This window comes from Canis aureus, chromosome 6 (genome assembly GCF_053574225.1).
Source record: "Canis aureus isolate CA01 chromosome 6, VMU_Caureus_v.1.0, whole genome shotgun sequence".
Classification (NCBI taxonomy): Eukaryota; Metazoa; Chordata; class Mammalia; order Carnivora; family Canidae; genus Canis; species Canis aureus.
In genome coordinates this window covers 14754669-14778288 of record NC_135616.1, presented here as the reverse complement: position 1 = coordinate 14778288, position 23620 = coordinate 14754669, and the positions used below count along the sequence as shown (strand labels likewise).

At 35.2% G+C, this 23620-nt stretch overlaps 1 protein-coding gene across 1 annotated transcript in view; it reads right to left on the bottom strand.

Annotated features, from left to right (window-relative positions):
• MIB1 (MIB E3 ubiquitin protein ligase 1) overlaps positions 1–23620 on the bottom strand; it is a 137018-nt gene that overhangs the window by 58996 nt on the left and 54402 nt on the right. Inside the window, exons 9-11 of the mRNA XM_077900234.1 lie at positions 21763–21896; positions 17539–17646; positions 690–887 (exon numbers count right to left, since the gene is read on the bottom strand). Coding sequence (XP_077756360.1) covers positions 690–887; positions 17539–17646; positions 21763–21896 — 440 coding nt within the window. The remainder of the gene's footprint in view (positions 1–689; positions 888–17538; positions 17647–21762; positions 21897–23620) is intronic.

The window sequence follows — 23620 nt, the reverse complement described above, 5'->3', positions numbered from 1 at the left end:
AAGAGATTCCTAATCATAGGAAACAAACTGAGGGTTAAAAAGGGATGGGGTAACTAGGTGATGGACCTTAAGGAGGGTATGTGATGTAAAGAGCACTGGTTATTACATAAGACTGATAAATCACTGACCTCCACCTCTGAAATTAAGAATAGATAATATGTTAATTAATTGAACTTAAATTTTAAAAAAAATTTTAAAAATAGGTCCTACTGAAAATCAACTCTTCAATCCTATGTATTTTCCAAAACAGAAAATCTTCCTAATGACTAGATCGAGACTCTAAGATAAATTAGGCTACAATTAAAATAATTTAGATAATTATAAAATAACTATCATGAAATGCAGCCCATTATACTTCCTTAAGCTGCTGAAGCTCACTGTCATGATCAATAAAGTTGAATCAAATTAATTCAAGCCAGTATTTCTGCAAGGAAGTCTCCATCCCCACCCTCCAATATAAAACCAATCCACTCACATTTTCCTTAAAAAGGCTTTTCTTCTTTTTTTTTTTTTTAAAGGCTTTTCTAAGAAGAATAGCTGCCAATTTTATCACAGTCTATGCCTTTGGTATCATTTACAATGACTAATCAAACAAAAACATGTGGATAACAAAGGAATGCTTACCATAGAACTCAATATTTCCCTTTAACAGAATCCTAGCAACACCAGCAGAATATACGTCATTTTACCTGGAGACTAGGATGACAGCCAAAGTCCAATAAAGTCTTCACAACCTGAAGATGGCCTTTATTGACAGCAATATGAAGTGGCGTCTGTCGCCGCTTGTTGCGAGCATTCAAGTCAGCACTGCCCCGGTGCAGTACTTCTATAACAGCACCTTCATCTCCGAAAGCTGCATGGTGAACGGCTCTATCTCCATCTTTATCCTAAACATCAGCATTTAAATATGAATTAGTGAGTGAATATTTTAGAAAGAAAAATAAGACCTGAAGCTATAATTCATCAAGAACCAAATTAATGTGAGAAAAGAAAACACAAAATGGAGCCCACTAGAAATTCACTTGAATAGTGATTAACTCCAAAGATAAATGATGAACCTGGATCAATACACTATGTCACATATATACTGGACCAATACTTATATCAGAAGTAGTCTGATCTTTCATTACTCCTAATTTACCAGGAATGATGGTAAGTCAATGTTAGGAAAACGTTAAATTATGACGCAACTATATATATTTTTATATTTGAACAATTTTACAAAGACTTTTTAATGACATAAAAATTATATAAACATTAGCTGAATGATTACAAAAAAAAAAGAAAGGATGCCAACTATGATCTCAATGAACTTTGAGAGAAATATATCAACATATTAACATTGGTGATATCTAGCTGGTGAGCATATACTTTTCTGTATATTCAAGAACAAAAAACATTAAGTACACCTTAAAAGCTAAAAATGAAACACAAATCAGCATAACTTCATATATCTGAAATTCCAAAACTATTTCGGAAGAATCCAGCAAGTATGCCTTACCTTTTATAATAGGTCTATTTTTGGAGATGAGAAGTAAAGAAAGACTCAAATGCTTAAAGTTTTTTAAAGTGTATGAAACTTTTTTTTTTTTTTAAGAGTGTATGTGTGTGAGCAGGGGCAAAGGATGCAGAAGGGGGAGAGAGAATCCCAAGTTGACTCTGCAGAGCCCAGGGTAGGGCTTAATCTCACAACCCTGAGACATGACCTGGGCTGAAATCAAGAGTCCAATGCTTAACTAAGCCATACAGGCACCCCTGCAGGAAACTACTTTTTAAAGGGAGATATAAAATGCCTGTAGTGCACCATGAAGATAATATATGTAGTGCACATCAAAAAAAAAAAAAAAAAGTCCCATTACTTTGCTATATGCAGACAGAGATGGATATTATAAGGATACTATATTCCAAACTACATCTCAAATTTTAACACCAGAAATAAGCATGTTTTAAGCCTTTCTCTAGAACACTGGTTCCCAACCCACAGTCCTACCCCTTGTGGACTCTAGTTTTAGCAAGTGGTTTGAAATCCGTATAGTACTCAGGATTATGTGAACTACTTTTCACAGATGTAAATTAAAAACAAAACAACAGTTCATTCAAAACTGCTGAATTCAAAATATTTTCTCAGACAGATATTTAAAGTAAAACCGCTCTTCTAGGAGTCCACAGCAATTTGACAACCATCCTTGAAAAGGTAGGAAACTGGGGATCCCTGGCTGGCTCAGTGGTTTAGCGCCTGCCTTCAGCCCAGGGTGTGATCCTGGAGTGCCGGAATCGAGTCCTGAGTCCCGCATCTGGCTCTCTGCATGGAGCCTGCTTCTCCCTCTGCCTGTGTCTCTGCCTCTCTGTCTCTTTCATGAAAATAAATAAAATCTAAAAAAAAAAAAAAAAAAAAGGAAGAAAGAAAAGGTAGGAAACTATGGCTCAGCAGTACTTCTTCCTAATAACCTAGCTAAGCCAAAGCAGGAGGTTTTGTTACCTGTCAACTTGAGCATCAAGGAACTGGCACACTACCACATCAAAGATTTAAGATTCAACTCATGTGCCTTTGAGTAGCACTGTATTTAAACAACCCAGAGAAACAAGTTTTTTACAAAAGAAAATTCTATGTTTATATGTACATGTGTGCGAGAGACAGATCAATCTCTCCAGTAGTATGTTTCAGAATCTTAGATTTAAGCTCTTCCTACCCTTCAATTTAGATGTTTTGTTACAATTTTTAAGCCAATCTAAGTGGTTCTTCTGTTAAAAGGAACATCAACTCCACTAACACTGAATAAAAACAGAACTATTTATGAAATGTATCACATATTTATAGCTGTTAGAAAACTTACTGAAACACTGTTATGCAGGTCCTATTCAACAAATTATGTGGAAAAAAAAACTAAGAAAAACCTCTAATATATATATATATGTGTGTCAAAAAGATATACATGAGAAATAAAGAATCTGGAATATATATACACTAGAAAATAACAAATTTATTTCATTTTTCTTCCAAATATAAAACCTCAGCTGCACAAGGATCTTAACAGGTTTTGTTGCTTAGTTCTGAATCCATCTTAAGTATTTCAAATAAAACTAATTTTAAAAGTTCATTGTTAGGACTCTGATGCTGGCACCAAATGAGAGTTGAGGGACAATATTACAGCTGACCTCAATAAAGTTATCTGATTTGTGCAGGGGCCTCAAATTAAAAAGAAAGGATGCCTCTTCCTTTCTACCCTCTTATCCCCTTTTCTGTGAACTCTGCAAAATCTGCTCTCATTCTAATCCTCCCTAGCTCAGCTGATAGAACCACAGACCATATCAAAATCCCATCTGTAAGTCATACTCACCTACTTCTGTCCCTGAGCCACAATACATATAAGAACCAAATTCTATGGCTGTTACTCCTGAATTTAAGCTCAGATCTCCTCTCTCTTCTCCGGTTCTACCACTCATTTAGGCCTTGATTCTCACTCACCTAGCTTATTGCCATTGCTTACCTCTGCCTCCACTTTATCTTACCCCAACCTATTCTTCACACACACACACACACACACACACTTTTTAGTTTAGTTTAAAACTTTTTAATGTAACTCTACTATATACAGAACAAACCTCATTTAAAGCCTACTTCTGTAGACCACATCTGCTGCCATTGTGGTCTCACATATAAAACCCTACCTTACCAACTTATTTGAAACCCTATGTTCATGCACAAGTTATTTGACCTCAGACTTCAATGCTCTTATTCATCACCTTGTTGGCTTAGAATAGACATCCTTTATAATTCAGCTCAGGCAACTCCTCTCCTATGAACCCTCCCCTCTCACAAAATTAACTTATCTCTCTTATTATCACACAGTAGTATAATTATTTGTTTCCAAGCACATTTATCTTCAATATCTTTATTCCCAGAATGCACTATAGTACCTACGAGCTAGTAAGAACCAAAATGGGTATTGAGTTCAATTTTTTTTTAAAGATTTATTTATTTATGATAGACATACAGAGAGAGAGAGAGAGGCAGACACAGGAGGAGGGAGAAGCAGGCTCCATGCCGGGAGCCCGATGTGGGACTCGACCCCGGGACTCCAGGACCATGCCCCAGGCCAAAGGCAGGCGCCAAACCACTGGGCCACCCAGGGATCCCCTTGAGTTCATTTTTTAATATGCCTTAGTTACAATCATGTTTTTAAAATGTTTATTGTGGCAAAATACAAGTAACATACAATTTACCATCTTAACCATTTTTAAGTATAAAGTGATATTAACCACTTTAATTATAAAGTGCTATTAAATACATTCATATTGTTATGCACCCATCACCAACATCCATCTCTAGAACTCTTCATTTTACAAAACTGAAACTATACATTTTACACAGTAATTCTCCATTGCCCTTCTCCCCAACCCCTAGAAACCATCATTCTACTTTCTGTCTCTATGATTTTTGAATGCTCTAGGTACTTCACATAAATGGAAGCATACAGTACTTGCATTTTTGCAATTGGCATCATGTCCTCAAGATTCATCTACGTTGTAACATGAGTCATAATTTCCTTCCTTTCTAAAACTAAATAATATTCCATTGTATGTATACATCACATTTTGTTTGGCCATTCACACATTATGGACACTTGGGTTGTTTCCAGGCTTTAGCTATTGTAAATAGTGCTATGAATATGGGTATACAATTATTTCTTGGAGGCCCTACTTTCAACTCCTCTGGGTATATAACTCAGAAATAGAATTGCTGGATCATATAGTAATTCTATTTTTTAACATACCACAATACTGCTCTTCACAGCAGCTACTTTACATTCCCACCAACAGCCCAGAAGGGTTCGAATTTCTCTATATCCTCACCAAGTTATTTTGTTTTTTGTTTTTTTTGTATAGTAGCCATCTGACTAGGTGTGAGGTGATATTTCATTATGGTTTTGATTTGCATTTCCCTAATGATTTGTGATATTTAGCATCTTTTCATATGCTTATGAGCTATCTATATATATTCTTTGAGAAACGTCTACTCAAGTCCTTTGCTCAGTTGTGAATCAGGTTTTTGTAGTTGCTGAGTTTTAAGAATTCTCCGTATATTCTGAACATCAACCCATTATCAGACATACAATTTGCCAGTATTGTCTCACATTCTGTAAGTAGTCTTTTCATGGTTGATACTGTCCTTTGGTGCACAGAAGTTTTTAATTTTCAGGAAATCCAATTTGTCTATTTCTTTTTTTGATGCCTGTGCCTTCAGTGTCATATCCAACAAATCATTGCCAAACCCAAATTTAGAAGTTTTGCCTTATGTTTTCTTTGAAGAGTTTTATACTTTTGGCTTTTATTTTTTTTTAATTTTTTTTTTTAATTTTTATTTATTTATGATAGTCACAGAGAGAGAGAGAGAGGCAGAGACACAGGCAGAGGGAGAAGCAAGCTCCATGCACCGGGAGCCCGATGTGGGATTCGATCCCGGGTCTCCAGGATCGCGCCCTGGGCCAAAGGCAGGCGCCAAACCGCTGTGCCACCCAGGGATCCCTAGTTTTGGCTTTTAAATTTAGGTCTTTGACCTACTGAGTTAATTTCCGTAGACAATGTTAGGTAAGGGTCCAACTTCATTCTTTTGTACATAGATAATCTTTTTTCCCAGCACCATTTATTGAAAAGACTGCCCTTTCCCCACTGAATGGTCTTGGCACCCCTGTCAAAAATTATTTGACCATGTATGCAAGGATATGTTACTGGACTCTTAATTCCATTCTGTGGGTTTATATATCTGTGTTTACGCCAGTACCAAACTGTTTTTATTGTTGTGGCTTTGCAGTAAGTTTTAGGAGTTTTCTAAATTGGTTACTCTTTTTCAACATGGGTTTGGCTACCTGGAGGTATCTTGATAGGACATACTGAATTGTAAGATGGATTTTTTCATTTCTGCAAAAAATATCACTGAGATTTTGACAAGCTTTGCACTGAATCTGTATATCAGTTTGGACAGTATTAATGTAACAACACAAATTCTTCCAATCCATGAACATGAAATATGTTTCCAGTTACTTATGTCTTCTTTAATTTCCTTCAGCAGTGTTTTATAGTTTTCACTGTACAAATCTTTCACCTCTTTGGTTAAATTAATTCTTAAGGTTTTATTGTTTTGTTTTGTTACTATTTTTGATGCTATTGTAAATGGAATTGTTTTCTTAATATTCTCTATTGATTGTTGATGGTTAATGTACTTAAATGCAACTAGCTTTTGTGTTGACTTTCTATCTTGCTTTGCTGAGTATCTTAATTAGTTCTAAAAGTCTTGTAAGGAACTTTATGATTTTCTACATATATGATCATATAATCTGCAGAGATAATTTTATTTCTTCCTTTCCAATGTGAATGCCTTTTATTTCTTTATCTTGCCTAATTACTCTGGCTAGGACTTCCAGTACCATGTTGAATAGGAGTAGAAAAATGAGCATCCTTATCTTTTTCCTGATCCTAAAGGATAAGTTTTCAGTTTTTCATATATGACTTTTATTATGTAAAGATACTTCTATTCCTAGTTTGCTCTTTTTTGTTTATCATCATAAAAGGGCATTAAATTTAATCAAATGCTTTTTCTTCATCAACTGAGATGGTCACATAATTTTTCCCTTTTAGTTTGTTAGTGTGGTATATCACATTAATCCATTGTTTTTGTATACTAACCCATCCTCCATTCCAGGAATAAATTTAAATTAATCATGGTGTATAATCCTTTAAATATGTAGAATTTGGTTAGTATTCTATTGAGGAATTTTACATCAGTATTCATAAAGGATACTGGTTTGCAGTTTTCTTATAGTATCTTTGGCTGTAATATTAGGGCAATGGGGGCTTCACAGACTGTTTCTCTTTCTTTGATATTTTGGAAAATTTTGAGAACAAATGTTGTTACTTCTTCTTTAAATGTTTGGTAAAATTTATCAGTGAATCAATCAAGTCCAGGGCTTTTGTCAGGTGATTTTTTATTACTGATTCAATTTTCTTACTAGTTATAGGTATATTCAAATTTCTTATATTTTCATTTCAGTCTTAGTAGGTTTTGTGTTTCTAGGTATTTGTCCAGTTCATCTAGGTTATGTTATTTGTTGGCATACAACTGTTTACAGTGCTCTCTTATAAACCTTTCTATTTCTGTAGTATTGGTATGTCCCCACTTTCATTTCTCAGTTTTAGTAATTTGAGTCTTTTTAAGTTGAGTCTTTTTTCTTAAACAGTCTAGCCAAATAAATGTTTATCAGTTCTGTTAAAGAACCAACTTGTGGTTTCACTGATTTTCTCTATTGCTTTTCTATTCTCCATTTAACTCTGCTCAGATATTTATTATTTCATTCCTTCTGCTATCTTTGAATTTAATTTTTTTCTAGTTCCTTAAGTTGTCAAGTTAGGTTTATGATTTGCGATCAATTCTTTAAACGTAACCATTTATAGTTATAAATTTCCCCTTTAGCACTACTTTCACTATATCCCACAGGTTTGTTTGTTTTTAAGATCTTAATTGAGAGTGAGCATGATGGGGATGGAGGGTCAACAGGAGAAGGAGAAGCAGATTCCCTAGTGAGCAGGGAGCCTGACCCGGAGCTCAGTCCCAGAGACCTGGGATCATGACCTGAGCCAAAGGCAGATGCTTGACTGACTGAGTCACCCAGGTGCCCCCTCACAGATTTTGGTATCTTCTGCTTTTGTTTTCATCTCTAAGTATTGTCTCATTTCCCTCACAATTTCTTTGATCCATTCATTGCTTAAAAGTATGTTATTTCATTTCCACAAATGTGTGATTTTTCCAGTTTTTCTTGCATTACTGATTTCTAACTTGATTACACTGTGGTCAAAGAAAATACTTTGTAAGGCATCTACCTTTTTAAATCTAGTGAGATTTAATTTGTGACTTAACATATAGTCTACCGCAAAGAATATATCAGATACACTTGAGAAGAATGAATAAATGAATATGCTATTGTTAGGTATTGAGAGTAGGATACAAATTATGTAAAGTCTCAAACTATTATTGTAAAAATGTCTTTTTTTCCTTTGTCAATTTTTTTCATATATTTGTATGGTCTATTATTAAGTATATAAATATTTGTAATTGCCGTATCTTCTTGCTGTATTAACTTTTTATTAATATACAACGTCCTCCTTTGTCTCTTACAATCTTCATGATTTAACGTCTGTTTTGTCTAAAATTGATATATCTATCCCTGCCCTCTTTTGGTTACTATATGCATTAATATCTTTTTCTATCCTTGCACTTTAAACCTATTTGTATCTATACATCTAAAGTGAGTCTCCTATACACAAATTATATTAGATCAATTTTTAATCCATTCTGCCAGTCTCTTTTATAGTTTAATCCACCTATATTTAAAGTAATTGTTGATAAAGAGTGGCGCCTGGTGGCTCAGTCAGTTAAGCATTTGCCTTCAATTTAGGTCATGATCTCAGGGTCCTGGGATCAAGCCCCACCTCTCCATTGGGCTCCTTGCTCAATGAAGAGTCTGCTTCTCCCTCTCCGTACGGCTCCCACTACTGATACTCTCTCTCAAATAAATAAAATCTTTAAAAATAACTACTGATACGGAATAACTTACTTTTGTCATTTTTCTCTAAGTTTTCTTGATGCCGTATAGCTACATTTCCTACATTATTGTCATATTTAGTTGATATTTTGAAGTAAAAAAAAACATTTTACTTAGCTTTAATAACACATAAAAACTCATTTACAGTTCCATCTGCAATCCTTTCAATTATTGTTATAAAATTACAACTTTGTACATTGTGTACTCAAAAACAAATAATTTTTTAAATCCATCAATTCCAATCAATCAATCAATCAATACATCAGTTCCTTAAACTATGTAGAAAACAAAATGTGGATTTACAAGCCAAAGCTACAATCCTGCTAATTTTAGACTAATAACTTTTTAAATATATTAGTCTCTTAAATCATGTGGGAAACAGAGGAATTATAAACCACTGTTAAAATAATGCTATCTTCTAAAACTGCCTACATATTTTACTTTTACTGACATTTTACTTCCTCATATGGCTTCAAGTTACTAGCTAATGTTCCTTCTTTCTTTAAAGATTTTATTTATTTATTTATTTATTTATTTATTTATTTATTTGAGAGAGAGAGAGCGAGCGAGCACACCAGGGAGAGAGGGAGAAGCAGGCTTCTCATTGAGCAGAGTCCCATACAGATGCAGAGCTCAATCCCAGGACTCTCTGAGATCATGACCTGAACCAAAGGCAGATGCTTAACTGACTGACCCATTGAGGCACCCTGATCTAATATTCTTTCATTTCAACCTGCAGCCTCCCTTTGAGATTTCTTGCAAGACAAGTCTAGTGGTAATAAATTCCTTGAGTTTGGGGGAATGTTTTAACTTCTCTATCACTTTTGAAGGAGAGTTTCACTAGATACAGGATTCTTAGTTGACAGGTTGTTTTTTTCTTTTTAAGCACTTTGAATACATCAGTTCGCCACGATCTTCTGGCCTCCAAAGTTTCTGATGAGAAATCTGCTGAAAATCTTACAAGGATCCCTTGTAAGTAACAAGTCACCTTTCTTGTTGCTTTCAACATTTTCTGCCCATGGCTTTTAGAAGAACGATTATAATGTGTCCCAGTATGGGTCTGAGTTCACCCTACTTGGAATTCACTGTGCTTCTTGGATGTTTATAGTCATGTCTTTCATCAAATTTGGGAAGTTTTTGGTCATAGTTCCTTTGAATAATCTGCCACTTCCCCTCTCCCCGACTCCACCCCACACAATCCTGTCTCCTTCTCAAATTGCCACAATGCATACAATGGTCCACATGATAGTGTCCCACATGTTTCCTAAGGTTCTATTCATTTTTTTCCCCAATCTTTTTTCCTTCTATTCCCCAGAGTCCATAATTTTTATTGCCTTATCATACAGCTCACTGGTTCTTTCTTCTGTCTGGTTAAATCTGCCTTTGAATTCCTCCATGAATTTTTTTAAAGATTTTATTTATTTATTCATGAGAGACACAGAGAGAGAAGCAGAGACATAGGCAGAAGGAGAAGCAGGCTCCCTGCAAGGAGCCCTATGTAGGACTCGATCCTGGACCCCGGGATCATGCCCTGAGCCAAAGGCAGACAGACATTCAACCACTGAGCCACCCAGGCATCCCTCCTCCATGAATTTTTTATTTCAGGCTCTTGTACTTTCCAACTTTAGAATTTCCTTTTGGTTTGTTTTTAAGTTATCTATGTCTTCATTGATTTTTCCATTTTGTTCATATATCATTTTCTTGGTTTCTTCTCTTTAGTTAGTTCTTGGGGCATCTTTAAGATAACTGTTTTACAGTCTGTCTTACAAGTCTACATCTGGTTTCTTTCCTCAAGTAGTTTCTGTTGGCTTATTTTTCTTCCTTTAAATGGATTATACTTTCCTATTTCTTTGTATGCCTTGTGATTTTTTTTTGTTGTTGAAAGTTGGACATTTGATTCTAATAACATGGTAACTCTGGAAATTAGATTCTTCTCCTTTTGCAGGGTCTGCTGTTTTTTGTTTTTGTTTTGTTTTTTATTATTTTAGGCTGTCTTTGTGCTTACAGCCTGAGGTGTAAACTTAAGGTCTTTGCAAGGACTTTCTAATTTCTCATATATGTGGTGGTTTCTGAATATCCTTAGTCTAATGCCAGGCTCCCACAAGGAGAAAAAGAAAAAAATGGGGGGGGAGTAGATGTGGTACCAATTCTCAAACCTTCTGAAGTCACTTCAGCCAAGGGGAAATGGCTTACAACAATGGGAGGATACAACAATGGCTGCCCACCTCTGTGTCTGCACCTCCATGATTAGAAGCAGCAATCAGTGATCAGAACACAGATCCCAGCATTGGAAAAAAAAAAAAAAAAAGGGTCTGTTGCCCATCCTGGCCCTGAAAGCTGATTTGGGAACATAAACACAGCTGCCTGTCACTGGACTAGAGGGTAAGGTTTAGGTAGTTCCTGCTGAACTAAGAGCTAAAATTGACAAAAAAAAATTAACCACAATTAACCTCTAAGTCTTCCTCTGGACATAGCAAACTTCAATAGAATCCAGAGTTCTGACATAGTTCCATCAGAAAGAATTCTGTCAGGAGTGCCTGAGCGGTTCAGTCAATTAAGCATCTGCCTTCGGCTCTGGTCATGATCCCAGGATCCTGGGATCGAATCTCACATCGGGCTCCCTGCTCAGTGGGGAACTTGCTTCTTCCTCTCCCTCTTCTGCTCCCCTGCCTGTGCTCTCTCACTCTCTTGCTCATTCTTTCAAATAAGTAAATAGGGCAGCCCTTGTGGCCCAGTGGTTTAGCACCGCCTTCAGCCCGGGGTGTGATCCTGGAGACCTGGGATGGAGTCCATGTCGAGATCCCTGCAAGGAGCCTGCTTCTCCCTCTGTCTGTGTCTCTGCCTCTCCCTCCCTCCCTCTCGGTCTCTCTCTGTGTCTGTCATGAATAAATAAATCTTTAAAAAATAAATAAACAAATAAATAAATACAATTTTTTGAAAAAAACTTCAAAAGAAAGAATTCTGCCAGTCATTTTTTTATTATCTAGTAAGGAGATGAATTTCTATTTCATATGCTATATATTTCCAGAATCTTCTCAGTAACCACCATGATTTTTCACATCAATGGAATTAAACATTTCCTGAATATACTGACACTTTCAACTATTTTATTATCCCTCGATATAATAAATAATATTGTATTTCATCTTCTTTTTCCTAAACCTCATTCAATTCATCAAGATCCTAAGTATTCTGAGCACACTAAAACTTCAATACCATTGTTTGAAAGTGGTGTATTCTGCTTGATTCATTCAATACATTCTGCTTGAGTGCCTACTACAAGCTCAGTATTGTTCTGGACAGTGAGGATACAGCAGTGGGCAAGTTAAAGTTCCTACTCTCATACAGTTTATATTCTAGTTGGGGAGACAGAACATTATAAACAAAATAAGTAAATAAAACGTAAATGCTAGGTAGTAAAAAGCCCAAAGAAAAAATATCACAGGTAAGAAGGATTAGATAGGACAGAACAGCGAAAGGATGGCCTCCCAGGATAGGTCTGATTTAACACGAATCCTCAGATGTACTATGTACATCAATTCCTAGAGCTATTTTGGAGGTTACTATCCTGATTCCTGTTTTTAAGAGAAGAATTTCCTTAAACTGACTAGTCTTGAAGCCTACTTGCCCTTTCCTTCTTAGTTTTACGTTTACATAAAATATTCTACAGTTTTGTTTCCATCACTAGGTAAAAATCAGCAGAATGAGTATCTGTTTCTTAAGAAATCATATTCTCTGCCTTCTGCCACTTAGAAAGAAACAATCAAACAAAAGCAATAAGAACACCACAGATTCCCTTGGTGGTGTTGTATACTATAAATAGTATCTTAATTACTTACCATACTCCACACTCCAACCTTTTAAGTTATTATCATTTATAAGGAAACTGAAGCTTACACCTATTAAACTTTTTGCCCAGTATCACTTTAGACAGCAACAATACCATTAAAACTTGGGTTTTCTCACAAAATTCAGTATTGTTCTCTACTATTAGTCCTCTTCTTCAGAACAGTTTTCATTAACCTTAAATGATAAAACTGCTCCAAGTTTCCTGACAACTGCAGTATATATTTGTACTGTATTTGAAAACTTATTGTTAAATGACATACTTTTTAAAACTGATCTTCTATTCAATCTTCCACACTTTTTTTAAATTATACTTCATCAGTGGGGGTGAGGGTGAATACTGAGTCCCTGCAGGATCCAAAATTAGCTCAACTATAAAAACATATATAAGATCTCACAGTCCTATTAGCTCACCTATAAAAACATACGTAAGATCTCACAGGAGCCTTTACCTATATAAGGAGGAAACAGAATGTGGGACGCCTAGGTGGCTCAACAGTTGAGTGTCTGCCTTTGGCATGGGGCGTGATCCCGGGGTCTCGGGATCGACACCCACATCGGGCTCCCTGCATGGAGCCTGCTTCTCCCTCTGCCTGTGTCTCTGCCTCTCTGTGTGTCTTTCATGATTAATAAATAAAATCTTTAAAAAGAAAAAAAAGGAAACAATGTAATGTAATATAATCCTACATTATTTAGTAGGTCATACATGGAGAGAACTTTCCAAAATAGCGGAGATCTCCCTAAGAAAAAGAAGTAGGAAAAAAAAGATGTAATCTGGTATCATATATTAGAAAGATATAATATACACCAAATAATTTAGTTTAATAACAGCTTAAATCAACTAAAAAAAATGCAATAGTCATCTATAATAGGGGCAAGTAACCTTTTCTGTGAAGGACCAGAAAGTAAGTATTTTAGGTTTTACAAATCACACAGTCTTGTCACAGCTATTCAATTCTGCAGTTGTAACACGAAAGCAGCCATACACAATAAATAAATGACTGTGTTTTATTCCAATAATACTTGACAATATAAAATAGCTTTCAATCCCTAATCTATACTATCTTATGCTTGCCTCCTAAAGCAGATGAAGAAATCTCATTACAGAATGAAATAACTAGAGAACAAAATGTATTATTCTCTTTATTCTTCAGCTAACCTCAAAACTTTTAATACAATTAGATTTTTTAAAATCACTGTTAATTATCATTGCTTTTATGTCTGGTAAAGCTATAATGAAGTTTAAAAAAAAATAGCACTTATCTTTTAGAATATATACTAAAATATTTACAGATGAAATAAGGTATCTGATCTGCTTCAGTATAATTCAGTAGAGGGAATAGAGAGGGAGGAAGGTACAAATAAGCCAAAATTGGCCATGAAAATAACTGAAGTGGGGTGATGAATACAGGATTCATTATACTCTTCTACTTTTATAAATATTTAAAACTCCCAATAATAAATTAATGATGACAAATCACTTTATAAAAAGGCCAGCAAAAGATGAATCACAAATTTAAGTGCATTTTGTAAAAGTAAATATTTCCTCTATCTTTTAAACCAGGGTTTCTCAACTTTGGCACTATTTACAGTTTGGGCCAGATAGTTCTTTGTTGTGGGAGCTCTCCTGTGCACTATGAGATGTTTAGTAGCATCCTTAATTTCTACACCGTAGATGCCAGTAGTATTCCCACCACCACACTCCCCACCAGTCGTGACAATTAAAAATTTCCAGACATTTCCTAATGTCCCCCTGTGGGACAAAAATGCTCCCAGTTGAGAACTACTATTCTAAAAAAACTATATTGCTGTTTCTAATAAATTCTTCAAATCCAGAAAAATGATACTTGGATGATTTTTTTGTTTTAGCAATTAGGCTGTGAATTGTACTTATATTTTAACCTAATTTTTAAATGTAGTTTTTTTCTTTGCCAATTAGGAAGCTGTGTTATTTACTTAACCTGATGTATAAATATCCCTTTCTCACACTATTTCTACAAATTACATCTACAATGGTTTTTAATTTATTTTTTAAAATTTTTTATTTAAATTCAATTTAGTTAGCATATACTGTATTATTAGCTTTGGGGGCAGAATTTAGTGATTCAACAGCTGCATATAACACCCAGTGTAGTTTTTTCCTTTATAGATGTTATTTATTTAGTCATGAGAGACACACAGAGAGAGAGGCAAAGACACAGAGGGAGAAGCAGGCCCCTCAGAGGTAGCCTGATGTGGGACTCAATCCCAAGACTCCAGACTCAGGACCACACCCTGAGTCAAAGGGCAGAGGCACAACCCGAGCCACCCAGGCATCCCACACCCAGTTTACTTTACATCAACTGCCCATTATCCAATTAACCTATCTCACAACCTATGAGAAAAAAAACCTATGTTTGTTTGTTTGTTTGTTTTTATCTTTACAAACCCAAGCTTTATTGACAGTCACAGGCCACCAGGACAAGCTCTGAGGTGCAGGGCCCCTGCCCTTTGCCCACTTTCCTGGCTGGGGCAGCAAGGTGAGGCCACTCCCATGGTGCTGAGACAAGGGAGCAGGGCCTTCTGGTAGCACCGGGATGGGGGGCGGTGGCGACCTCAGGCCCTGAACAGAACTGACCCAGAGCCTGCACTCCCCAAGTCCTGCATGAATATACTGCATGCGTGTAGTCCCTTTGACTACAATGGTTTTTAAAACCGAAAATGCACAAAATGGAAATCTGAATGAGGAGGTATGGATGAAGTCCAAATGTATCCTGCTGATCTAGTAACAGATCTAGTTTTCAAACTTTCTAAAAGAAATTTGCAAACACTTAGTTTACTGAGCCACACTTCACCTCCAATCTTAACAGGTTTATAATAATCACTAACCATTTGTTTTGTATTTGAGTTCAGTAAAGGAACAGTGCCAACTTTGTCCCCAACACCACAGCTGCACCGCCATTGTGCACAACCTCTCATGTGAACAAAAGTCTTTAGAAACACAAATGGGCTAGAGTCTCATGTTGTCAGTTTTATCAATTAAATTCTGAATCAGAATTTAGTGATTCAACAGCTGCATATAACACCCAGTGTAGTTTTTTGGCCTAATAAAAAATTAGGCCAAAAATTTTGATTTTTGGCCTCTTGCCTTATTAGCTATAATCAATCAGAAGAGCTTTGGTATTTTAGGAGTTGTTGCTATTGTAGTTTCCAGATGCATTAAATAAAGAAATGGGATATTTGGGGTGTCTGGATGCTTAGTCAGTTTAGTATCTGCCTTCAGTTCCAGTCATGATCCCAGGGTCCTGAGACTGAGCCCCAGGTTGGGCTCCCTGCTCAGCAGGAAGTCTGCTTCTCCCTCTCCCTCTACCCCTCTTCCCTGCTTATGCTTTCTCTGTCTCTCAAATAAATAAAAACTTAAGAAAAAAAAAAGGGCAAGGTGGAATTCAACTTAGGGAATTTCATTCCATTTCCCTAAGCCAGACTAAAATAACACAATAAAGTAATTTTCTTCTATTTACAATATACTATATTTAAATTAAGTCTTTCTTTCATTATCAAAAAAAATCTTGTAACATACACTGGGGTTCCTAAAATCATAACCAAGAAATATGTGACTTAAAAATTACTACTGTAAAAACAAAATCAAATCATAAAATTCATTCATAAAGACATTACAGTAATTAAACTATCATAGTTTATAGATATCTACCTACTAATTTAAAAATTCAAGTATTTTTTAAGACAATAGAAAATTCCATCAGAAATTACTTATTTACAACCACAACACCAAAGATTCTTTAGTAGCTGTCCAACAAATCAAAATACATTCAATCTGAGAAAAAAAGCAAAAATAATAGAAGGCTTCTCTTTTCAAATATGTATCTTTAAAATTTTTTTAATGAATAAAAACAGGCTGGTCCACTAATTTAGCCCTCAGAAATTCAAGTCCTTTAAGCTTCCTCAGATGGGAGTATCATTTGGACAAAATGACAACTTTCTATCTGGTCTAAATTGGATAGGATTTGACTTATTTCTAAATAATCTTCCACTTGACTACAACAAATGTGATTTTAATACATTTTTTCAATAATGAGGTTATAATTTACTATAATAAAGGAAGACATCCTTCACAACACACATAGAGATCCTCAACTGAAATTCCAATGACAGTAAAAAATATTCATTTCCCGTTTAAAAGACTATACTCTAAGGAGCACCTGGGTGGCTCAGCTGGTTGACCATCTGTCTGCCTTCAGCTCAGGTCATGATCCCAGTGTCAAGCCCCACACTGGAGCTCCTTGCTCAGCAGGGAGCTTGCCTCTCACTTTCCTTCTGCGTGTCACTGCCCCTCCTTGTGCTCTTTCTCTGTGTCAAATAAATAAAATCTTAAAAAAAAAAAAAAAAGAATATACTCTAAATTAAATTAAGCATATATAGGGGCGCCTGGGTGGCTCAGTTGGTTAAGTGTCTGCTTATGATTCAGGTCATGATCCCAGAACCCTGGGATTGAGCCCCGCCATGTCTGACCCTGCTTCTCCCTCTCTCTCCTGCTCATGCTCTCTCTTGCTCGCTACCTCTCTCTGTCAAATTAAAAATTAGTTAATAATTAAGCATATATACACACACATAATGATAAATACGTCCTGTAAGATTTTCAAAGATCTACATTTAGGTCAAGCAACAATAAGACTAAACAAATTCTAATTTACTGATTCCCTTATTAGAGGGAAAACAAAAAACAAAAAAAGGCCTCTGAGTGACACTGATCAGTATAAATCTTGACCTACATGATCTATATATTCCCCCTTCCCTCAACTTCTTCAGAATGATTCTTGGATGAACCCAACTGGGCTCCTAGCAGCAGGATGGTCCAACCATAGTAAAGGAAAACTCAACTCCTATCTTCTCTTAGGATTATGTCTACAATATTAAGAGATCAGAGAAAAACAAGAAATACTTCAAGTTACCTCTTGTCAAATTTTTCTTTTCAGTCAGAAGAGCCTTAGGTGATCATTAAATTTTAGGAATGAAACCAATTTATCTTATAATAAAGAAGTATCATTTCTAGGACATTGATTTTTACTTAAGTATTTCTCAAGCTTAACTTAATTACCTCCGCTTCTACATCCACGTTTTGCTTCAAAAGTAATTTCAAAATGTCAACATGTCCATTCTGACTAGCAGCTTGCATAGCTGTGTGACCAGCACATTGTCCATTTACCTAAATGAGAAGAAAGGATGAAGGATTGTCACAAATCACAAGGAGCCAATATACAGTATAGGTTTAAATCCAGCACATTGAAAAAATAAATAAATCTAGCACACTGTATGATTCTTAGAAAATAATTTAGGTTGGTATGCCATATATCCTAGTATACAGATCACCAGAAACTTTTCTGTAATTTAGAGGAGGGAAACAGACATTTTTTCCTTTTTTTAAGATGAAAGTTCCATTGTTCAAAGAGCTATGAAACAACTGTTTTAGCCAATCTGCACAGCTGAAAAAAAAAGAAAGGAACTGAGGGAGAAAAGTAAATTCTATTAGTTTTGTATATTTACTTCTATTTGAATTATTAAAGCTCAGAGTCTATATTTCAATGAGAAAAAAGCAATGAAGTGAATGGAAAACTTTTGGAAAAGATATTGTCCACTATTTAAATAAATTCAATTCAACAAATATATTGAATATTGTCAGTAAATTATCATGAGGAATACATACATGAATTAGCAGGGTAGCTATACATAACTATGACATTCTAAAGTAATAATTTCCAACCTTTTCTTCACTTCAGATGTTGTGTAAATGCATAATTTCCCCATGACATACTCAAGGCTAAGTATAATTCATTAAACCCACCCCATTCACTCCCATCCAAAAGACTGTAACAAGATGGGGGTACCTAGGCAGCTCAGTTGGTTAAGCAGCTGACATCGTCTTAGGTTATGATCTCAAGGTCCTGGGATACAACCCCGCGTTGGGCTCCATGTTCAGTGGGCAGTCTACTTCTCCCTCTACCTCTGCCCCTCTACCCCACTGCTCACACGCATGCACTCGCTTTTAAGTAAGAAAGGGAAAGCTAACATCAGAATACAATAAAAACACATGTCTGAAAAGGACAAAGCAGACTGACTTTATAGAGAAAAGGAATACAAAACCTGGGAACCTCACACGCAGTCAAAGCCTGCAAAAGCAAGTACATCAGAGGGTTAACATAAGAAAAACCCCAAACAGAAGTCTGATGTGAAATGGCCACATTCTAGGGCACTCTTCTCAAACTCAAGGACAGGACATTGGCTGCCATGCTCCTAGTCCCTAGACAGAAAAATGCCTTCCTCTCTTGAACAACTGCATAGTCATGGAGAAGAACAGACCTCTACATGACAGCATTTAAAGACCCCAAAAGCTCCACACATGCAACCACCATAATGCAAAGTCAGTCACTAAGTCCTATCCAAGCAAAAAGAACTACCAGTAAGCTTTTTAAGGTCTTATTCAGATATCAATGGTCAACCAAAGATCAGAGATTTGAGGAAGACCTCAAAAATTTTTAAAAACCACACACAAAACAACTCAAAAAAAGAAAGAAAAAAAAGACACTGAAGAAACGAACAAGAGAAAAAAAGAAAACTTTTGAGAAACTTCAGTTAGAGATATTCAAGAATCCTTTATATCTAAAAATCAAGAGGATGCTATGAAAAACAAGAAGCTAAAGGGAAAAAAAAATCCCATTAGAAGAGCCTGAAGCTGAGCAAATATATAAGCAAGAGAACAGCTTTTCAGTATTGTGAGACTTAAAGACCATATCCTTATGTATTTATTTTCAGTACAATTATACATCAATAAAACTTGTTTTAAAAAGTATATTCTTTTAAGTGTGTTTTAATTGAAGGTTGGATGAGCACTTGTGTTCATTACCTTTCAACATTTTGCTAAAACAAGAGTAAAGTTTTATTTTCCTTGAAGCCTCAAACCACAAAGATAATTAGAACTAGAAAAACAACACACCCACAACCGGGTGCAAGCACCTATACAGGAAGCTGAAATGCAGCCCCTAAACCTGCTATGCGAAAAACCTAGAAGCAACCCTTCTACCAAGGAAGGTAGGTATTGTTATGCTATCAAAAAGCTCAGGTACTGACTGGATACCTCTTGATATGGGGATAATGTGGTGGTTAGTGCTAAACACAAAAATATTGGCTGATAGTTTGTTTAAAAAGCATTTAGATCCCTGGATTCCCCTACTCTGCTCAGCTGAGCTAGTGGTCCACCCTGATGCTAGCAGAAGCCTTAAAGTTTATTCTCTGGAAAGAGTAAAATATTTCTAGCCTACAGAAACCAAGCACTGTTATCAGTGGGGCAAAGTACTAAAATCAGAAGTTTTATGTAAATATTTACAGATGAATGCTGAGAATCCAGTTCCTCTTCCCTTATTCACTATTCCTGAGGTTGGCAGCCAGGTTTACACCTTCTCTGCAGGAGAATTAAGAGACCTTTCTGGGGAGTCAGACCAGACCAAGAAAAAAGACCTAATGGCCAATGCCAGAAGTAATCCAAGGAAAATCTAGACACAAACCATATACCCTTCATAAAAATTAACCCAACACAAATCACAGACTTAAATGTAAAATACAAAACTATCACTCCTACAAAATCACAGATCATATCTTTGATGTTGTATCTAAAAAGTCATCACCATACCCAAAGTCACCTATGTTTTCTCCTATGTTATCATCTTTCAGAAGTAGAAATGAACAGATACACTACATGCCTGAATGTCTTGGAGATTAGACAACTATAGAAGTTTTCAGAAGAATTACTTATAGCAATATGGATTACAAACAAATAAGAAACTTTAAATTATGTCTGAAGTTAAGAGGGACTGATTGAGGAAAAACTACAAGTGAACTTCCTGGAATAAAGGAAATGTTCTACACCTAGTAGGGGTGTGAATTACGTGGATGTATGCATTTGTCAAAACTGACTGATCCATGTATTTCATTATATGTAAATTACACATCAATATTTTTAAGTAAAAGAACAATTATGAACATGAAGGAAGCAAATAGTTATATAGAAAAATACAACCTAGCACCATCCACAGGTCAGATATGAATGTCATTTAAGTAATAATATGCACAATTAATTTTAATCTTAACAAAGTTACCATACAACCTAACCACATTAAGAAGCTGAGAGAGGAATGTGTGTGTGCATGGAGGGAATGGGCTGGAAGTAGAAAAGAAAGCTGAATTCTCATCTTCACAGTTAAATTACCAAAAGATTACTCCTAAAACACAAAAATCAAGAAGAAAACTATAGAAGTATGTTATTGGAAATGTGGAGGTAAACATTTGAAGAAAATCAACTGAAAGAGGTGAAAATAGTTGCCCCTGAAGGATGAGTCAACAGAACTGAGATAGGAATGTTTTTCATAATGAACCTTGTATAATTATTTTTTGCCTTTAAATTCCCTTTAAAACTACATTTTAAATTTTAGTTTTAAAAAAACTATATAATTAAATGAAGAAAAATTAAGTATAATAAAATGTAAATCTGCTTGAATATAAAAAATATTTAGTACTTTGATATCTGAAACAAATTATTTGTGATATATCTCACAATCATGAAACCACTGTGTTACGCTGCCACAAATGACATCTCCCTAATAACTGAAATGCCACATGAGCTCCTTGGAATATGATGTTGTGCCACTCCAATTACAATCTCTGGGCCAGCACTGAACATCCTATTGGTGCCGTATAGTAGCAATAACAAAGCCAATGAATGACTAACTAGAACTAAAATGGCCCACCTAAAATATGGCTTGTGAGAATGATAAAAATAAACTATTAAGATTTACAAAATGCATGACCTCTAGTTTATCTGCATTATAAACTAAAAATAGTCAACTTTCACTGGAAAAGGTTTAGATTAAATGTTTTGAGAAGAGGTATAGAACACTGCTTATAAAACTTATTAAAAGATATTTAAAAGACATGGTATGAGGACATTTCCATGAGAAATAGGAAAGGACAATGATCACTCAAAAACTTAAATGTAAAAAAAATAATAAAAATTTAAATTAAAAAAAACTTAAATGTAAATTTTGTCAATTATAAATTTAAAAGGTCACAGTGTTAAAATAAGAAAATCTCATTATCTTTTAGAAAAGTACTTGAAGAATGATGTCCAGTGTTGTCTTTAAAATACCTGAGAAAAACAAAGGAGGACTACATGAAGCACATGTGGAAAAATCCCAATAATTATTGAACTGTGTGATGTTCATTATACTATGCGATTTTTGTGTATGCTTCAAATAATTTTTAAAATGCTCACATCCACATCTGGTCTTTTTAGCAAATCTTCCACTTTAGCAACATCCCCATTGGCAGCAGCTTTAACTAATTCTTCATTGAGGTCACCAGATTCTTGGGTTTCAAATAATTTCTTCAAGAGTTGAGAGAGTCTTTCTGTAAAGCATCAAATAAAGTGGTTAACATAGAAGAATCTCAAACCTTAATTACTAACAGACAAGCATTACTCACATATCTGTAATATATACTTTTCCTTTTTTATTATTGCTATCATTAATGTTATTTTTGTACTATACTACAGATTATTACTCATGCAAGTTTTATTACCATATAAACCTGCATTAAATTCTAACCTGTAAGTATTCCCAGTTTTCTCCAATTAATGTATTTCGAGTTATAATTTCAGAAAAAGTAGAGCATTACATACAAATAACAATTCAAGATTTAGCAGTCATACCAAAGATAATCACAAATGAACACACTACCATGGGAGTATCAGAACAATACAAACTTCCTTTCAGGTTTTAACATACCACATTGATTCTTGGAGCTCAATGCTACAGACCATAGAAGAAATCAATAAATCATTGATTATGATTCAAAAGCAATGTAATCCCTATAATATGTGGGGAAATGTCTTAGGGACAAATCAACTTTCTGTTGAAAATGGTCATCTAAATGTTAACATACTTCAACAGGTGTCACCTGATTCGTACTGACTAAAACAAAAAAAGAACTAGGGATATATTTACATAGACTCTTTCATAAGATTTTTTTTTCTAAGTAGCATTAATCAGTAGAGAAACTACCCAGCAGTTCTATTCCTTAATTCTTGGATCTACTTAGTGGAAAGCAATCACAAAGTGAGGCAGAGGACCAACACCAAGTCCACATTATTTGAGCAGGATATTAACTATGTCTCATTCTTTGAATTTGTAGGTAGTCAGCCCGCTGTGATGTCATCTAACCTCAAGGTAAGAAATAAATACCACCTGATTTAAATTTTAAGCACACTAGCAAATTACATCAGGAAAGAAGAGACAGCAACAGAGTAGTAGAAAGCGTATAAAATTAGGTTGGCAGTCACCCAATGTTCTCTTTACTTTCTTAAAATTTAGTTATAGCTCTACCTTCTTTTCTGAATGACAATACACAGTAACTTATAATTTGTTCTAGTATGAATTGAGGCTCTGTATATAAAGCTGGAGCACAGGGAGGGACTGTCATGAGTCTACCCAATCATCCATCTTATTCACATTTCAAAATGATTTTCTACTTATTATACATTTCTATAGTATAATAATTAGTATTAAATACTAAGAAAAAAACATGGCTGATATATAAAAATATCCAGGAAGAAAGCCTTCTGCTAGCAATAATGTTGAAAATAAAAAGAGAAAAAAGCAGTCTAAGAATGTCATGTTTCTTGGCAGAAGTTCCAACTAAAAAGTACAACACTGAATTTCAGTTATCTCAGATTTGATGTGGAAAGCCCTTGATATGGCACCCAAGAAAAAGTACCTATTTATGGAAATTTTCCAGAGTATACCTCAGCCAGAACAAAAACTATTCATTATATGAAAAAAAAAAAAAAAAAACCTTTAGCGAAAGTGTAAATGTTAGTTAACATTCAAGTGAGGTCATGTGATTTGGGAGAAAACTAAGAACACACATCATTAGCTGTACCTGATAATCAAGGAATTAATGAAGGTTCTAATGTAAACCATATTACTTTTAGAGACCCAACAATATGAGATGCCTAGGTGGCTCAGTGGTTGAGCATCTTTGGCTCAGGGTGTGATCCTGGAGTCCCGGGATCAAGTCCTGCATCGGGCTCCCTGCGGGGAACCTGCCTCTCTCTCTCTCTCTCTCATGAATAA